We start from the raw sequence: 14,684 nt of genomic DNA on the forward strand, positions 1-14,684 counted from the left end.
TTTCCTCTAACAGTCCTTCAAAAGACCACACCAGTTTCAAGTTCTCCACACTCCACTTTCCAGAACATTCCCCCCAACACTCTTTACCCATCCACCAGCTGCATTTTCCTAGCACTTGCTTTAAGGTTCATTTTATTTGGTGCATATGCCTGTGTTGAGCATATGCCATAGGTGAGGGCATGTGCCCTCAGAGGCCCTCTGAAGTTACAGCTGCCACCATAGATCCTGAGAACTAAACTCAGGTCTTCTAGAAGAACAAGACTTAACACACTGAGCCATCTCTCCAGCCCTTAGCACCTTTCTTAACAAGAGAGACTAGCTCTGAAACACACCCTCTCATCCTGCATGGCATCATAGTAATATCTGTCAAAAGTGACTGCTAAAATAACACCCATAACAATCAATAGGTAGGAGCTAGAGAGATGGCTCACTAGTTAGAGCACTCACTACTACAGTTCCCAACACCCACACTAGGGGCTCACAAATGCCTTAAGTCCAGCTCTCCAGAGTAGATCCAACACCCTCCTCTGGACTCCCCAGGCACCTGCGCGTGCTCGCTCGCCCTCTGTGTCTCTCTCTCTGCGTGTCTCTCTCTCTCTGCGTGTCTCTCTCTCTCTGCGTGTCTCTCTCTCTCTGCGTGTCTCTCTCTCTCTGCGTGTCTCTCTCTGCGTGTCTCTCTCTGCGTTCTCTCTCGAGTTCTCTCTCTCTGTCTCTCGCGTTCTCTCTCTCTCTGACTCCCCTGGCACCTGCGTGTGCACTCGCTCCCCCCCCCAAATTAAAATAAAACAAATCTTAAGGGGGTGTGGGGTGCTAGAGAGATGGCTTATCAATTAGGAGCAGTGGCTGCTCTTGCAGAGGACCCAGGTTTGGTTCCCAGCATCCACATGGCAGCCCACACCTATCTGTAACTCCAGTTCCAGAGGATGTGGCGTCCTCTTCTGGTCCTTATGAGCACCTGCACTAACATGGCACATACACAAAGCAACAGATAGAAAAAAATAAAATTAATCTTTATAAGAGAATCAATAGGTAACAGCACTCATCATTACCTTCAGATATGCTGGATGCAGCAATAAATGCTCTTATCCCTCAACTCTTAAAGCATCTCCGTTAGAATTTAAATCTGATCCTTAATGACTCATTTATGGCCTATCCACCATCATCACCATCAACAATCATGAGAAACAAGTAAGTCCCCTTTTACAGAGCATGAAGACCTCTAAGACAATTCTACCAATGCCTGCGGCCTCTACAACAGAGACAATCCTAGATAGCTACCTTATCCCTACTCGATTCCTCTGTCAATTTTATAATTTAAAAATTTATTAGCCAGAGCATGTTGGCACACACCTTTAATTCCAGCACTTGGGGGGCAGAGTCAGAAGTTCAGAACTAGTCAGAACTTTTTGAGTTCAAGGCTAGCCTGATTCTATAGGGTTCCAGGCCAGCCAAGTGAGACCAACCCTGTGTCAAAAAACAAACAAAATAAAAACAAACAAAAACCCAACAAAACCAAAAACAAATGCCACTGGAGGCAGGTAGGGAGATGGCTTAGTCAATAAAGCATTAAGGCTTAAGTTCAGACTGCCAGAACACACACACAGAGTTGCGTACAGTGGTGTACCTACTCCCAACAATGGTGAAATGGGAAGGGACACAACCCCAAACTCAGCTCAGCCAGCCTAGCCTATCTGGGGAAGTTTCTGAACAATGAGAGGTCCTGTTTCAAACAAACAAACAAACAAACAAAATAGAAAACCAACACCTGAAGTTGTCTTCTGACTTTCACACACATGTCCCATGTGGTGTGCACACAAACACATGCACAGACTGAAAACAGAAGATTGTTATTAGAAGCACTAAACTGAGACCCTCAGAGAATGCAATCTGCAGCGGGCCCCCGAGGCGCCCAGCTGTGCTCCCACCTGGCTGTGGAGGGACTCTGTGTCATCCACAGGAGCACTGGCAGGTTTCTCTCCACTCCCCCGCTCAGTCTGCACAGTGGCATCTTGTTTCCCAGAGTTCTGCTCCACTGTACTGGTCCCCTGCTCACATACATTCTTCACAGTCTGGGTTGCTGCTGAAACGGTCTCTGGTGCACCCAGGGAATGGTCCATGGTCTGGATTCCTATGTTACTCTGGGCGGGCCTTTCCATCAAGATCTTACTAGGTCTGTCCTGGTTAGCACCCAGTCCTTCAAGCAGGTCTGCATCCATCACTTCCTCTTGAGGACTCAATGATCCCTGTGAGGCCCTCTGCTGGGAAACAGAAGAGGCAGAGTCCTCAGAAGCAGCCGCATCCTTGACAGGCCCAATCAGCTTCACAGGCTGTTCACTCTGCCTGAGCTGTGGGGTAGCATCCGGTTTTTCTTGGTCTTCTTCTTGAGCACTTGGAAAATGGAGCAAGTTCGTCCTGAAAATGATAAAGACACCACATGTCATGGTATGAATGCAGCTTATTCCTCTAAGACAGTGGTGGTACACGTCTATCCTCCTAGTACTCAGGAGGCTGAAGATCATGGGTTCAAGGACAACTAAAGCTAGAATGCGAAACTGTCTCAAAGCGTAATAAAAATGGAACAATCTGGGGTTGGGGATTTAGCTCAGTGGTAGAGCGCTTGCCTAGCAAGCATAAGGCCCTGGGTTCCGTCCTCAGCTCCGAAAAAAAGAAAAGAAAAAAAAAAAAAAAGAAAGAAACAATCTTCATTGTGATAAGGTATCAAAAGCTAAATCCAATCCAATTGTGTACAGTATTTTGGAGCTGGGCGTTCGGGAAGTAATTAAAATCTGACGAGGTCACTGTGGTAGGGCATTTATGAATAAATACTTGTGGATTCATAAAGATCTGTGAGGTGTGATGGTGCACACCTTTAATCCCAGCACTCAGGAGGCAGAGGCAGGTGGATCTCTTGAGTTCCAGGCCAGCCTGGTCTACAGAGTGAGTTCCAGGACAGCCAGGGCTACACAGAGAAACCCTGCCTCGAAGAAAAAAAAAAAACCAAAAACCAAAAAAAGAAAAGAAAGTCATCACCGGATGCAGCCCCTTAATCTTCAAGAACATCAGTGAGAGAAGGGAGGGAAAGGGGGAAGGGGGGAAGGAGGGGGAAGGAGGAGAAAGGGGGAAAAGGGAAAAGAGAAGAGAACAGAAGAGAAAAGAAAAGAAAGAGAAACCTATCAGTCAGTCACTGATTTTATGAACAGCTCACACCTTCTTTACTGACTCCTGCACTAGACATGTGGTCTGCTCCCTCCTGAACAGCAGTAATTTAGGAGGAGACGACAAATCTTCAAGGGAAGATTCTGCAGGTAAGATTCTGGTCTTTCCATTTGGTGACCACAGCATTGTCCAGTGGTGTAGGGCTGAGCTTCCTGGGCATATCTACACCTGCACCTCAGAATAACTAGAAGATACTGCTTAAGTATGGCCCCAGCTCTTCATTAGTTTTCCATCTGTGGGAATGAAGAACCAGTGTGTCTTAATCAGGTTTCTATTACTGTGATAAAAACCATGACTAAAGACAACTTGGGAGGACAGGGTTTATCTGACCTACAACTTACAGTCCATCAAGGGAAGACAGGGCAGGGACTGGTAGCAAAAACATGGAAACAGAAACCAAAGCAAAGACAAGAAAGGAGTGCTGCTTAATGCTTGCTCCCCATGGCTTGCTCAGCCTGCCTTCTCAGGGAACCCAGGCCCACCTGCCTAGGAGCACCACCACAGTGGAAGAGCCGAGCCCTTCCACACTGAAGGGCTAGTCAAGAAAATGCTGCCACAGACTTGCTTACAAGCCATCTAATGGAGGCAATCCCTCGTTGAGATCACCTCTCATTGACTCATTTATCCTATAAGCATTAGCTAGGTACTGCCTCTAAGCCAAATGCTATAGTTTCCAAAGTGACTGGAGGTTACAAATGTTAACAGTTCTCTAGGATAAGAAATGCAAACTAGTGCTAAGCAGGCTACACAAATGTGTCTTCTCTTTATATCTGAGGTACTTAACATAAAGCTTGACAGAATCCAGGCTACCTTAGTTTGCTTTCTATTGCTAGGATAAAACACTGACCAAAAGCAATTTGGAGACAGGAGGGGATTTATCTGGCTTACGGGTTACAGTCCATTGACAAGGGAACTCAGGGCAGGAACCAGTGCTAGGACTTGGTGGCAGGAACTGAGGCAGAGACCTTGGAGGAGTGCTTCTTGCTGGCTTGCTTCTTCTGGACTGCTTCAGCTCCCTTTCTTATAGAGCCTAGGCCCACCTGCCTAGAAATGGTACCACCCACAGTGAGCTGGGCCCTCCTCCACCAATTATAATTAAGAAAATGCCTCACAGACATGGCCCCAGGCCAAACTAATCTGAACAATTCTTGAGTTGGGATTCCCCTTTCCAGGTGACCCTAGGTTTGTATCAAGTTGATATCTGAAGTTAACTGTGACACATGCTTAGTATCTGCACTTTGAACAAAAGAATGAATATTCCATAAATCAATAAACTACAAAATCAGCAAGCTACTGTCATATTAAACAAACATTAATGAATGCATTTCAAGTCTATGTCACATGTAAATAGAAAAAAAAGGTGAAATAAATGACCAGGTGTCATGGCTCACACCTGTAATCCCAGGCCGTAGGAATCATGAGGCAGGAGGATTGCAGAACCTTTAAGGCCTGCCTTGGGTGTCACAGTTGAGTTCTGGGTCTGCCTGAACTACAGACTAAGGCTTTCTAAAACAAACAAGCAAACAAACAAAAATCCATTCCAAGTCTACAATGTCCTAGCCCTGCAGAACAGATAGGAGGAGCTTAAAAACCATGGCACAGCGTCACCACATGTTTTGGTCAGAAAGAAGCGAAGCTTGGAGCTCTTGTTCACAGCAGCTAAGTCTGCCTCGGTGGCGTGAAAAGCCTGTTGGGGTCTCCCTGCTTGGGTCATGAGTTTTTCAGTCTCTGAGACTCAGAATAACAGCCAATGAACTAGAACAGCCTTCCACCAGACAGGAGCACCTTAGTTGTTGGAGTTGTCCTATTTGTCAGCAACACAAGCTGAATGAGGATACACGGGCCACTGAGAACAGGGACCAAACCCACTACAAGGAAACACATGGGTAGCAGTTAAAACGTCATGATCTATGAGTAACCATAAAGTGTGAAGGTGCTGAGCTCAGCAGACACATAAGCCCTCCCAGCTGCACAAAACAAAGCAACAATGAAACAACCCAAGTCCAGATCCAGGTTAAGCTTTAAGACAACTCACACACAGGCAAACAAGCCGCCATGCAGGCTGACAGGAATCAATCGTTAATGTCAAGACTGCAACTGTTTCCCATCCTTAAACAAGCCTGCACATTTACCTCAGACTACAGAATGAATCTGACCCTGCAAAACACATAAGCCCACAGCCCATGGAGCTGCCCTGAGAGGTGAGAGCGTTGGGAAGCCATCACCTGAAGGTCCAACTGTCCTGAAGCTGGGAGTGCACTTACACACCACTCCAGGAACTACCAGCTCTAATCTACGACTGCCCAGACCCCACAATCGTTACAAAACAAATCTCTGTGGCTCGTAAGCTACCCAGCCTACACCAGTTACTGTGGTCCAAGAAATTAAGACACCCCAGAAACTATTTATCTAGGGTAGAGCCTGTGAATATAATTTTACCTCTAAAGCAAAGTTATGTTTTGTTTGAGTTTTTTTCCTAAAAGACGGATATTTTAAGATTTATGATACCTCTCCAATCCCAACCGTCTCTAAAGAGCTAAACAGAACTGTTATTCTTTAAAGACCAAAAGTGATGGGCAGGGCATGGTGGAGCACACCTTCAATCCCAGAAGAGTGAGTTTGAGGCCCGCCTGATCTATATAGTGAGTTCCAGGCTAGCCAGGGCCACACAGTGAGACCATGACTCAAGAAAGTCTGTGGGGGGAAGGGGTTGACGGTGACTCATTACAATTTTGGCAATGTTGGCAGATTACTAAGAAACACCAGAAATTTGGTACCTCTCATTCTCCCAGGAGCACTTGACAAACGATCAATGCTAAAATTGCAGTCATAGACACTTTAGGTTTGGTTGACAAGCCTGTGTTATTAATCTCTGTGCTTGGGGTAGGGAAATGGTAGACACTAGGATCCCTGAGCTCATTAGTCAGCAAATACAGCCAATCTGTGAGCTCCAGATTCAGTGAAAGACACTGTCTCAAAAGAACAGGGAAGGAGGGATAGAAAAATGACATGGGAGGAGGGGAAAGGGGGGGGCTTAAGGGTACATACTGCTCTAGTGGAGGAGAGCTCTTGCTCGCTCTCTCTCTCTCTCTCTCTCTCTCTCTCTCACACACACACAAACACATTACAAATGAATTAAAAAATTCATTTTACATTACAAAATTCAATTGTAATTAAAATAAATTTTTGTAATGTAAAATTACAAAAAAAATTTATCTTTAAAAATAAATAAATAGCTGGATATGGTGCCTTTCAGATCTCTGAGTTCAAGGCCAACCTGGTCTACAAAGCAAGTTCCAGGACAGCCAGGGCTACACAGAAAAATATTGTCTCAATAAAACTAAATAAACAAACAAACAAACAAGCAAATAAAGTCATGCACCTGTGGTCCCACCTACTCAGGAAGCTGAAGCAAGAGCAACGCTTAAGCCCAGAAGCCTAGGGCAAGCCTGGACAAAACAACACCTGACAATAGAGCAAGTAAACAAACATAAACAGCCAACTTCACACAACAGTGCCAATCACTACCATGAAATGGAACCAACCAGACAATGAATCAATGCTGCAGAAATACACCAGACAGTATGACACAAGCCTTTAATCACAGCACTCAGGAGGCAAGGCAGGTAAGTTCAAGGCCAGCCAGTGCTATATAATGAAACCTCATCCCCCAAAAAGAAAGAAAATGTTTACCTGACAGGTGTGGAAGGAGGATCCTCACTCTGAGCCTCCTCCTCTTGCTGGGCTTCATAGATGCAGCCAAACACAGACATGGGCTTCTGGGGACTAACATAACACATTAAAGCAAAGCATCTTGTTAGTTTCAAACGGAAGGAGATCGCTCTCCTTACACAGAGTTCCTTGGCAGTCCAAACTCAAATCTACATTACCCCCAAAAGTCAACTCTTTGATATGTTTCAAATTAGCACAATAAAAATCTCTCAGTATTGGAACTGAAGAGATGTCCCTGCAGTCAAGAGCACTGTCTGCTCTTCCAGAGGACCTGGGTTCCACTCCCAGCACCCACGTGACAGCTCAGAACCACCTGCAACTCCAGTTCCAGGGGATCTGACACCCTTTCTGGCCTCCATGGGCACTAGGCACACGTGTGGTACATGCACAACGATGCAGGCAAAACACACTAAACACACAGAAACCTCCAGTGAGGTCACTGGAGAAACTATTAAATACTAAAAGGATATAAAGAGAAAAATCCAGAAATAAATAGGATGAACAATCTAGTCCCTTTAGAAGATTACTTAGAAGAAGAACAAAAAGGGGGAATTTTGATTTAAAAGGCAAACAAAACTAAATATATTAATTAGATTCAATTTGTAGATTTGGGATCTTGATAACACCAAATACCTGATAGCATTAAGAAATCACTATTGTCAAAAGTATGGTAACAACTGCTTAACTTAAAGTAAGAGTCTTTATCTTTTGCAGCTAGCATTGAAATAGTTACATAAAATGATAATAGAATCATTTTCAAATTAACCCACTGGTAGAAGGGGGGTACCCCAAGATTTTACAATCAAAGAAGACTGGCCACTTACAATATGGTTGTCCACATTACACTACTCTCTATTGTTGCCTACACTTTAGTCTTCCTACAGAAAAATGACTGAAAAAATAAGGTGGCATCAAGCACTCTGCACAGAGTCCAGGTGCCTTTCACCAACACTCAAATGCTTCACCTAAACGCAGAGGATGCAACAGTCATTTACAATACAGATCTTATTTGAAATGTTAATTTTTTTAAGTTTGTTTTTATTTTTCTTTTCACGTTTACAGGTATTTTGCCTCTATGTCTCTGTACTGCATAAGTGCCTGCAACTCAGAGAGGCCAGAAGAAGGTAACTCTGGGACGGAGTTACAGACAGCTGTGAGCTGCCATGTGGGTGCTAGGAATTGAACCCAGATCCTCTGAACAATATCCAGTGCTCTTAACCACTGAGCCAAGTCTCCATCCTCTTTCAATAACTTAACATGAACCCAATGGTCAAAAATTAATAGATTTCTTAAGCACAGATGTTTAAATTTAAAAAAATCGCTTCATGGCAATACCAATGACTTTCATGTTTTTGCTTAACCCACCATCCTTGCTTTTTCCTCACCTTCCCTCCCTACATTCTCCCCAAAAGTTCAGAAACCCACAGAGGCTCATTTATAGTCAGTAGGCACTTTATGTTTTTTTAAAAACTTAAACTAAGATTTGGTAATAATGAGCTTGAATCCCTTTCTAAGTGTCACTTATTTATTGTCGTAGAGACTGAACGACAGTCCTCAATCAGGCAAGCACAACAGCTAGGCTCGGGCCCAGCTAACAGCTCCCTAAAAGCTGACATCTCTGGCAGAGGCGAAGAACTCTTAATGGAGCACAGGTGTGGCTGTCATCCTCCGCCCTCCAAACTCTCACATCCAATCAGCTTTGCTTACAGTGCCTGCCTGTGCTGGCCTTAGAGCCTTCACCTGGTGTCACCAACTGCTGGCTTGGGTTTCAACTTGGATGACTCGCACCAGAAACAAACAATCCTATTCTCATAGCCACCAGATGGCAGTTTCACCACCAAAACCTACATATCCCGGCACATTTCACTGAATACTTTGCAGCGTTCATGACAAAGCAAAAACAGCTCAGCATAACTCAGTTGGCAAGAAATGTCCTGAGCTGCAGCCGAGTACAAAACACAGGACAGTGTGTCTAGAGCCATCTCCTGTGGTCCTTTGTTTCCTCACCTCGGTCATCGACAGGAAAAGAAAAGGGCACATACATGAATGGTGGGAAACCACTAGGTATCCTAACAGTACGAATAACAAAAGTCTGTTAGACACAAAGTTACCAAGGGAGCCTAAATCCCACACTGCTGAATTCTCTATGCTGGGCTGTGAGTGATTTCATGTGCCCCTTTCCTTCAGCAGCACCTCGGTAATAAACTCTTGTAAATAACAAGGCGCCCTGGTTACCTGGCAACAGGCTCAGCAATGGCAGTAGATCCATTTCTTCTCTCAGCAGTTGTAGGCTCTGGACAAAACAAAAGCAGTGAGAGAAAGGAAAGAGAAACAGCCGTCAGTCACGCCAAGTCTCACGCCTCTGCCTGCTCGGGAAGGAGAAGCAGCCTTCAGTCAACCCTGAATCGAATGCCTCTGCCTGCCACACCAGCAACAAAAGAAATACAAACAAGGAAAGCTAAGCGTCAACAGAAAAGACACGCTTTAGCAGCACAAGTTTTCCTCATCTCTACCATTCTATTTCCTTTCAGATTTCCTACAGAAACTGTATGTACTTCACCAGAACTGCAATCTCTAACACCTGTAAGTGAAAACTGAACCATCTGAATCATGGGTCACCTTCTCATACAAGAAATTTAAAATTCACATGAGAAAACCTAAAACCGGTGGGGTTGGGGCCTGGAGAGATGACTCAGCAGTTAAGAGCACTGACTGTTTTTTTCCAGAGGTCCTGGGTTCAATTCCCATGGTTTCTAAAATGAACCACTTAATTTATACACTAACAACATATTTTCCTATATATTTTATTATTTATTTCGAGATAGAGTTTCATTTATTAGCTCAGGCTGTCCTAGAATTATTGTATAGAATTCTAGGAATAGAATTATTGTATATTGTCCTAGAATTACTGTATGAGAGCTACAGTTACAAATGGTTGTGAGCTACCATGTGGTTGCTGGGATTTGAACTCAGGACCTCTGGAAGAGCAGTCAGAGCTCTTAACCACTGAGCCATCTCTACAGCCCTTAAAAATGTTTTAAGGACAGATATTTGAAAGAACACTTCCCACAGAAGAGCCAGCAACAATAATATAAGTGCAAAGCTAAGAGAAATAGAGTATTTTCATAACGGTGTCACTAAGTGTCAAGAGATTAAATTGTATTCATTTGCAATTTATTCCAATTTCAGAAAAAGCACAGCTCGTGTTTTCAGACATTCACAAAACACTCATGACTGGACTCAGTGTAAGCTCAACTGTCCATCAAGGAAGCAGCAGAGTTCAGTAGGTGGAGCCTTCCCTGTTCAGAAAAAGAAAGATGGCTGGACCTGAGCTTAGTTAGCCTATGAGTAAAATACTATGGCAAACTGTAGTAGGGGTTAACTACTGTTAGGTGAAATGAAGTCAATGAATGTATGAATCCCAGAGATTGATAGCGCTTTCCTAGTAGAAAAAAAAAAAGAAAAAAAAAAAAAAAGAAAGGAGGGGGAGTACTATATGTCAACGTGACTGCCTGTCCTTAATTTAGCTCCATCTCTCTCAGTTACAATTTCCATGTAAAGGTCAAGTCCAGTTCAGTGCTAACATGTTCCCACCTGTTCTCTCACCTCTTTCCCCTCCTACCTCCATTTTCTCAGCTCAGAATGGCCTTGAAATTGAGGTCCTCCTGTCCCAGACTCTCAAATACCACCACCAGCATCTTGAGGGAACTCTAGCCAGCCCAAGCATAGCAAACATGGCTCTGACAGGCCTTGCCTTTCTCCCCATCCCCACTTCCATGCAAAAAACCATTAGATTCCATTCCTAAAGCTACCCACCAAGCTCTATTCCCTTATTTAGCTACTCCTCCTCTTGAGGCTGACCACCAAGGTCCAACTATAAAAGTATTGAAGTCTAGAAACCAAAAGCCCCCTTTGGCTCACCTAATATACCCAGTTAAAATTAAACACCTTATCCTAACATGGGGTTTCCCCTTTTACCTTTATAGACTGCCATTTGCCTATGGGTCAGTCTCTCTCCTTTCTATCCCCATGGGGACAAACACTCCTTCCCCTTCTCTTTCCCCTCATCCTTTATCTCTTATTCCTGGTCTGTTCTCTCTCTGGGGAAAGTAAGTCTCTGTGCTGAGAGCTTGAGGTATCTTAGGCCAACACCAGCCCCTTTCTCAGACTCTCTCTGGATAAGCTCTTATTTCACTCCAAAAACAACAATAAGGGTGAAATCATGTAATACTTTAATTCCCATTAACATTCTAGGTTCAAATTAATAAGCCCCATGTTCCGTCTGGTCCGGGGAATGATCTATTAACAGTCAGGTCTTCAGTTTGAAATGAGTGAGTTTACAAGTATATAGCAAGAAAAAGAAACAGTGAATAGCAGCACAGAGAAAAGCATCATCCAATCATGTGCTGAAAACATCCAGTAGAAATAAACTGAGACAGTCCCACTGAAGCAGCTAGCTAGGGTTACCACGGAGACCACCCAGCCAGAGCACAGCACTCTCCATGACAAGCTTCTTCTCTTACCCGCTGCAGACACTTTCACAGTACAGAGTAAGCAATGGCAACCTTGCCTTCCAGCTATTACCAAGGCTGCAGTGTCTGTAACACCCTCCCTTCGATGTCTGATGTTTTCTCCTTTTACATACTTAGGGTACCACCAGCCTGCCTGCCCCAGGACAGGGTTTTCTGGGGTTTGCTTGTTTGTTTGTTTTGAGACAGAGTCTTTCTCTGTGGCCCTGGCTGTCCTGAAACTCACTCTGTAGACCAGGCTGGCCTAGAACTCAAAGATCCACCTGCCTCTGCCTCCCAAGTAAGACAGGAAGTTTTGGAAGACGATGACATGAACATACGTGGATCTGCTCTAGGGGAGGAGGTGACTCCACTTCCAGAACCAGCTTCTCAGTGAGCTCCAACACTATATGACAGTTTACTAACACAAGGCTTAGACCAGAGAGAAGACTACAGACTGGCAGCCTTGAGCAAACAGCACGAAGATGAGATAAATGAACGAAGTAGTCTTCTCCATGCTGTGCTCTGTGGTCCATGCTAAGGCCTCATGTTTGCATGACTCCCATTCTTAGGTACCACCCATATTCCTCAAACTGACATTGTCTGCACTATCCTACTGGACCTCAGTTCCTGCCATCTGACACTGTTATTTCCTTGTAACTTTTCTCCTCACAGGCTTACTCCTGCTTTCTGAGTACCCCTTTCTGCTTTTTTGATGAGCTCTTTTATGAGAATTATTGTGGGGACGGTGGGGAGGGTTGGAGAGTTTCAGCAGTTAAGATCATCTATTCCTTCCCAGACCCAGATTTGATTCTAGCTCCCACATGGTAACTCACAACCATCTGTAACACCAGTCCCAGGGCATCCGACATCCTCTTTTTATTCTAACCAAACAACTTGTATTCATTTGAAAAAGTGTCAACATAAGTTTACAGTGTAAATCCACAATCTTACATTTTCTATCTAGACTCTTGTATTTAAATTATGTGAATGGGGGATGGGATATGTGCTCGTGCATGCAGGTGCCAGAGGTGTCGTGTCCGCAGGCACTTGTGAGCCCTCTGATGTGGATAACCTGGAATAACTAATTACCAAATAAAAACATAAATTAAAACTTACTTTCCAGGCTAAACTGTAAAGATTCTTCACTGGCCTCTGTCTCAGGACTAACAAGTTTCATTTTCAGAGATAGTTTTCCATCCATTTCCGGGGCAGACTCAGAATCCCCTTTTTCATTCCCAAGTAGAGGATCATTGATCTCCACCATGCTTTCAGACATGACATCACTGGTTGCTATGGTGCTTTCTGGATAGTTGCTAATCCCTAGAAGAAAGGAGGCAGGGAGGAAGAAAGAAAGAACACTAAAACACAAACGTGAAAAACAGCAATTTGACATGATCAATTTGCCTGTTTGGCTCCACCACTCTGCAAGATTAATGAGGGTCCCTAGGATAGATCCTGTTGTAAGTATCGACAACTACCAACTAGTATTGACACCTGGTCTTAAGAGGATTCAGTTCCACTTCTGCATCTGGACAAAGGATGCTGCATGAGCCCTCAGCCAACCCACATCTGCCAGCATCAGGCATAGGAAACAGGAGACTCCAGGCGGCATGACTGTTACCTCCCAGCACTGACTAGAGAAAACAAATAGGTTAATGTAGACATCCACCCACTGCTCCAAGGACGGAGGACCTAAGTGTTCTTGCCCTCTGCAGCAGCAGCCTGATCCGGCAGCACACTGAGCACAGCACTTCTCCATACGCCTTGTCTCTTTCTATAAAACAGCTCCATATCCCAGCTTAGTTCCAATTCAACCAGTTCTACCACTGTCCGGTGATAAGACAGACTTGATGTTCTTCCCTCCTTCCCTCCACCTTCTCTCTGCATCATCTGACCACCTCTCAACTCTTGGTAGTGAGGTCAGAACCTATTCCTCCAAACCAAACAACAGCCCTCTCAGTCAGGCCAACTCCTCAGATAGAAAAGTACCACTTGCACAAAGAATGGTATCTTAGAAGGTCTCTAAATACCTTTTATTTTAATGCCTTAAATATCTTTTTTTAATCACTCACCAATAGGAGTACTATGTCTCTTGGGCTCCAATTTTAGGTGCCCAATAAGAGGTGGGGTTGCGCCAGTCAATGGTGGGATAATATCACCTTCTTTAGGCAAAGTGAAATGAAATGGGGTTTCTGAAATAAACAAACAAAAATGAAAACATAATTGGAAAAAAAACAACACAGAAGTGTACATTAATAAAAATGAGAAACTAAAAGAAAACTCAGGTGCTCTTCTCCCAAATTCTTAGTCCCATCAGCTTCACAGCCATCCAAACCAGGTCCCTACTGCCAGAAAGAAAGCAGCAGCTCTACAGTCATTCTCCGCAGCACTGAGGAAAAGGACACTGCCAGAGGCAAAAAAGGAGAGAGGACTGAGAGACACTGGGTCACCATCTACTTCCCAATTACTGTATCTAGACACTGCAACCCAGATCTGGACACTTTTGAGTCCAGACAGTCATCATTTGGTAAGTGCTACCTAGCATTGAGTTCAAGACTTCCAAGCAAACCTGATATATGGTCCTCTCTGAAAGGTGACAAAGACTCTCATAGGCCACAAAAAAAAAAAAAAAAAAAAAAAGCCTTCAAATTAGTCATTGATTCTAACAGCCAAATCTGAGGCTTTCTTTCAGCTGTTACTGAATAGCATGCATTCTAGATGGTACACAGAGTGGCAACATTCAAAACTCATTTTCTGCACCCTGGCAAATCCCTAAGAAGGAGCATCCCAGTGTGCACATTTAGTCGGGTGCTACTAAATTATTACAGACACTAAAATTTTTGAAGACGTAGAAGTACGTTTTAGCCAGGTGTGACAGCAAACACCTTCACTCCCAGCACGTAAAGGGCAGAAGCAGGCAAACAAATGAACGTGCACGTTTAACATGTAAGCATCTTATGAGTGGAAATTGCTGTTTCTTGGTGCAGTATTCCTTTGAACAATACTAGCTAAAACTTATTAGTTTAAGACCATCTGATTTCATCAATATAACTTAACAGAGAGTTGAACCATTTTCCAGGCCCCTGGCAGCACTGCCTCAGCCGCTATCCAGTCTTCAAAGTTCCTGTCCTTGGACTACACAGCCTACAACCATTGCCTCAGCCTCTCTCACCAGCCCCAATTCTTAACACAGTGCAACCAGAAAGAAAATGCTAGATAACATGG

General features: G+C 44.1%; 1 protein-coding gene across 3 annotated transcripts in view; it reads right to left on the reverse strand.

Annotated features, from left to right (window-relative positions):
- Window positions 1–14,684, reverse strand: part of Tp53bp1 (tumor protein p53 binding protein 1) — a 96,586-nt gene that overhangs the window by 15,304 nt on the left and 66,598 nt on the right. The window contains exons 14-18 of one of the 3 annotated variants that reach the window (XM_032904048.1): window positions 13,532–13,651; window positions 12,576–12,779; window positions 9,184–9,241; window positions 6,910–7,002; window positions 1,926–2,412 (exon numbers count right to left, since the gene is read on the reverse strand). In XM_032904048.1, coding sequence (XP_032759939.1) covers window positions 1,926–2,412; window positions 6,910–7,002; window positions 9,184–9,241; window positions 12,576–12,779; window positions 13,532–13,651 — 962 coding nt within the window. The other 2 variants (XM_032904050.1, XM_032904049.1) reach the window with 2 other exon arrangements.

The sequence above is a fragment of the Rattus rattus genome, chromosome 5 (genome assembly GCF_011064425.1).
Source record: "Rattus rattus isolate New Zealand chromosome 5, Rrattus_CSIRO_v1, whole genome shotgun sequence".
NCBI classification, from domain to species: Eukaryota; Metazoa; Chordata; class Mammalia; order Rodentia; family Muridae; genus Rattus; species Rattus rattus.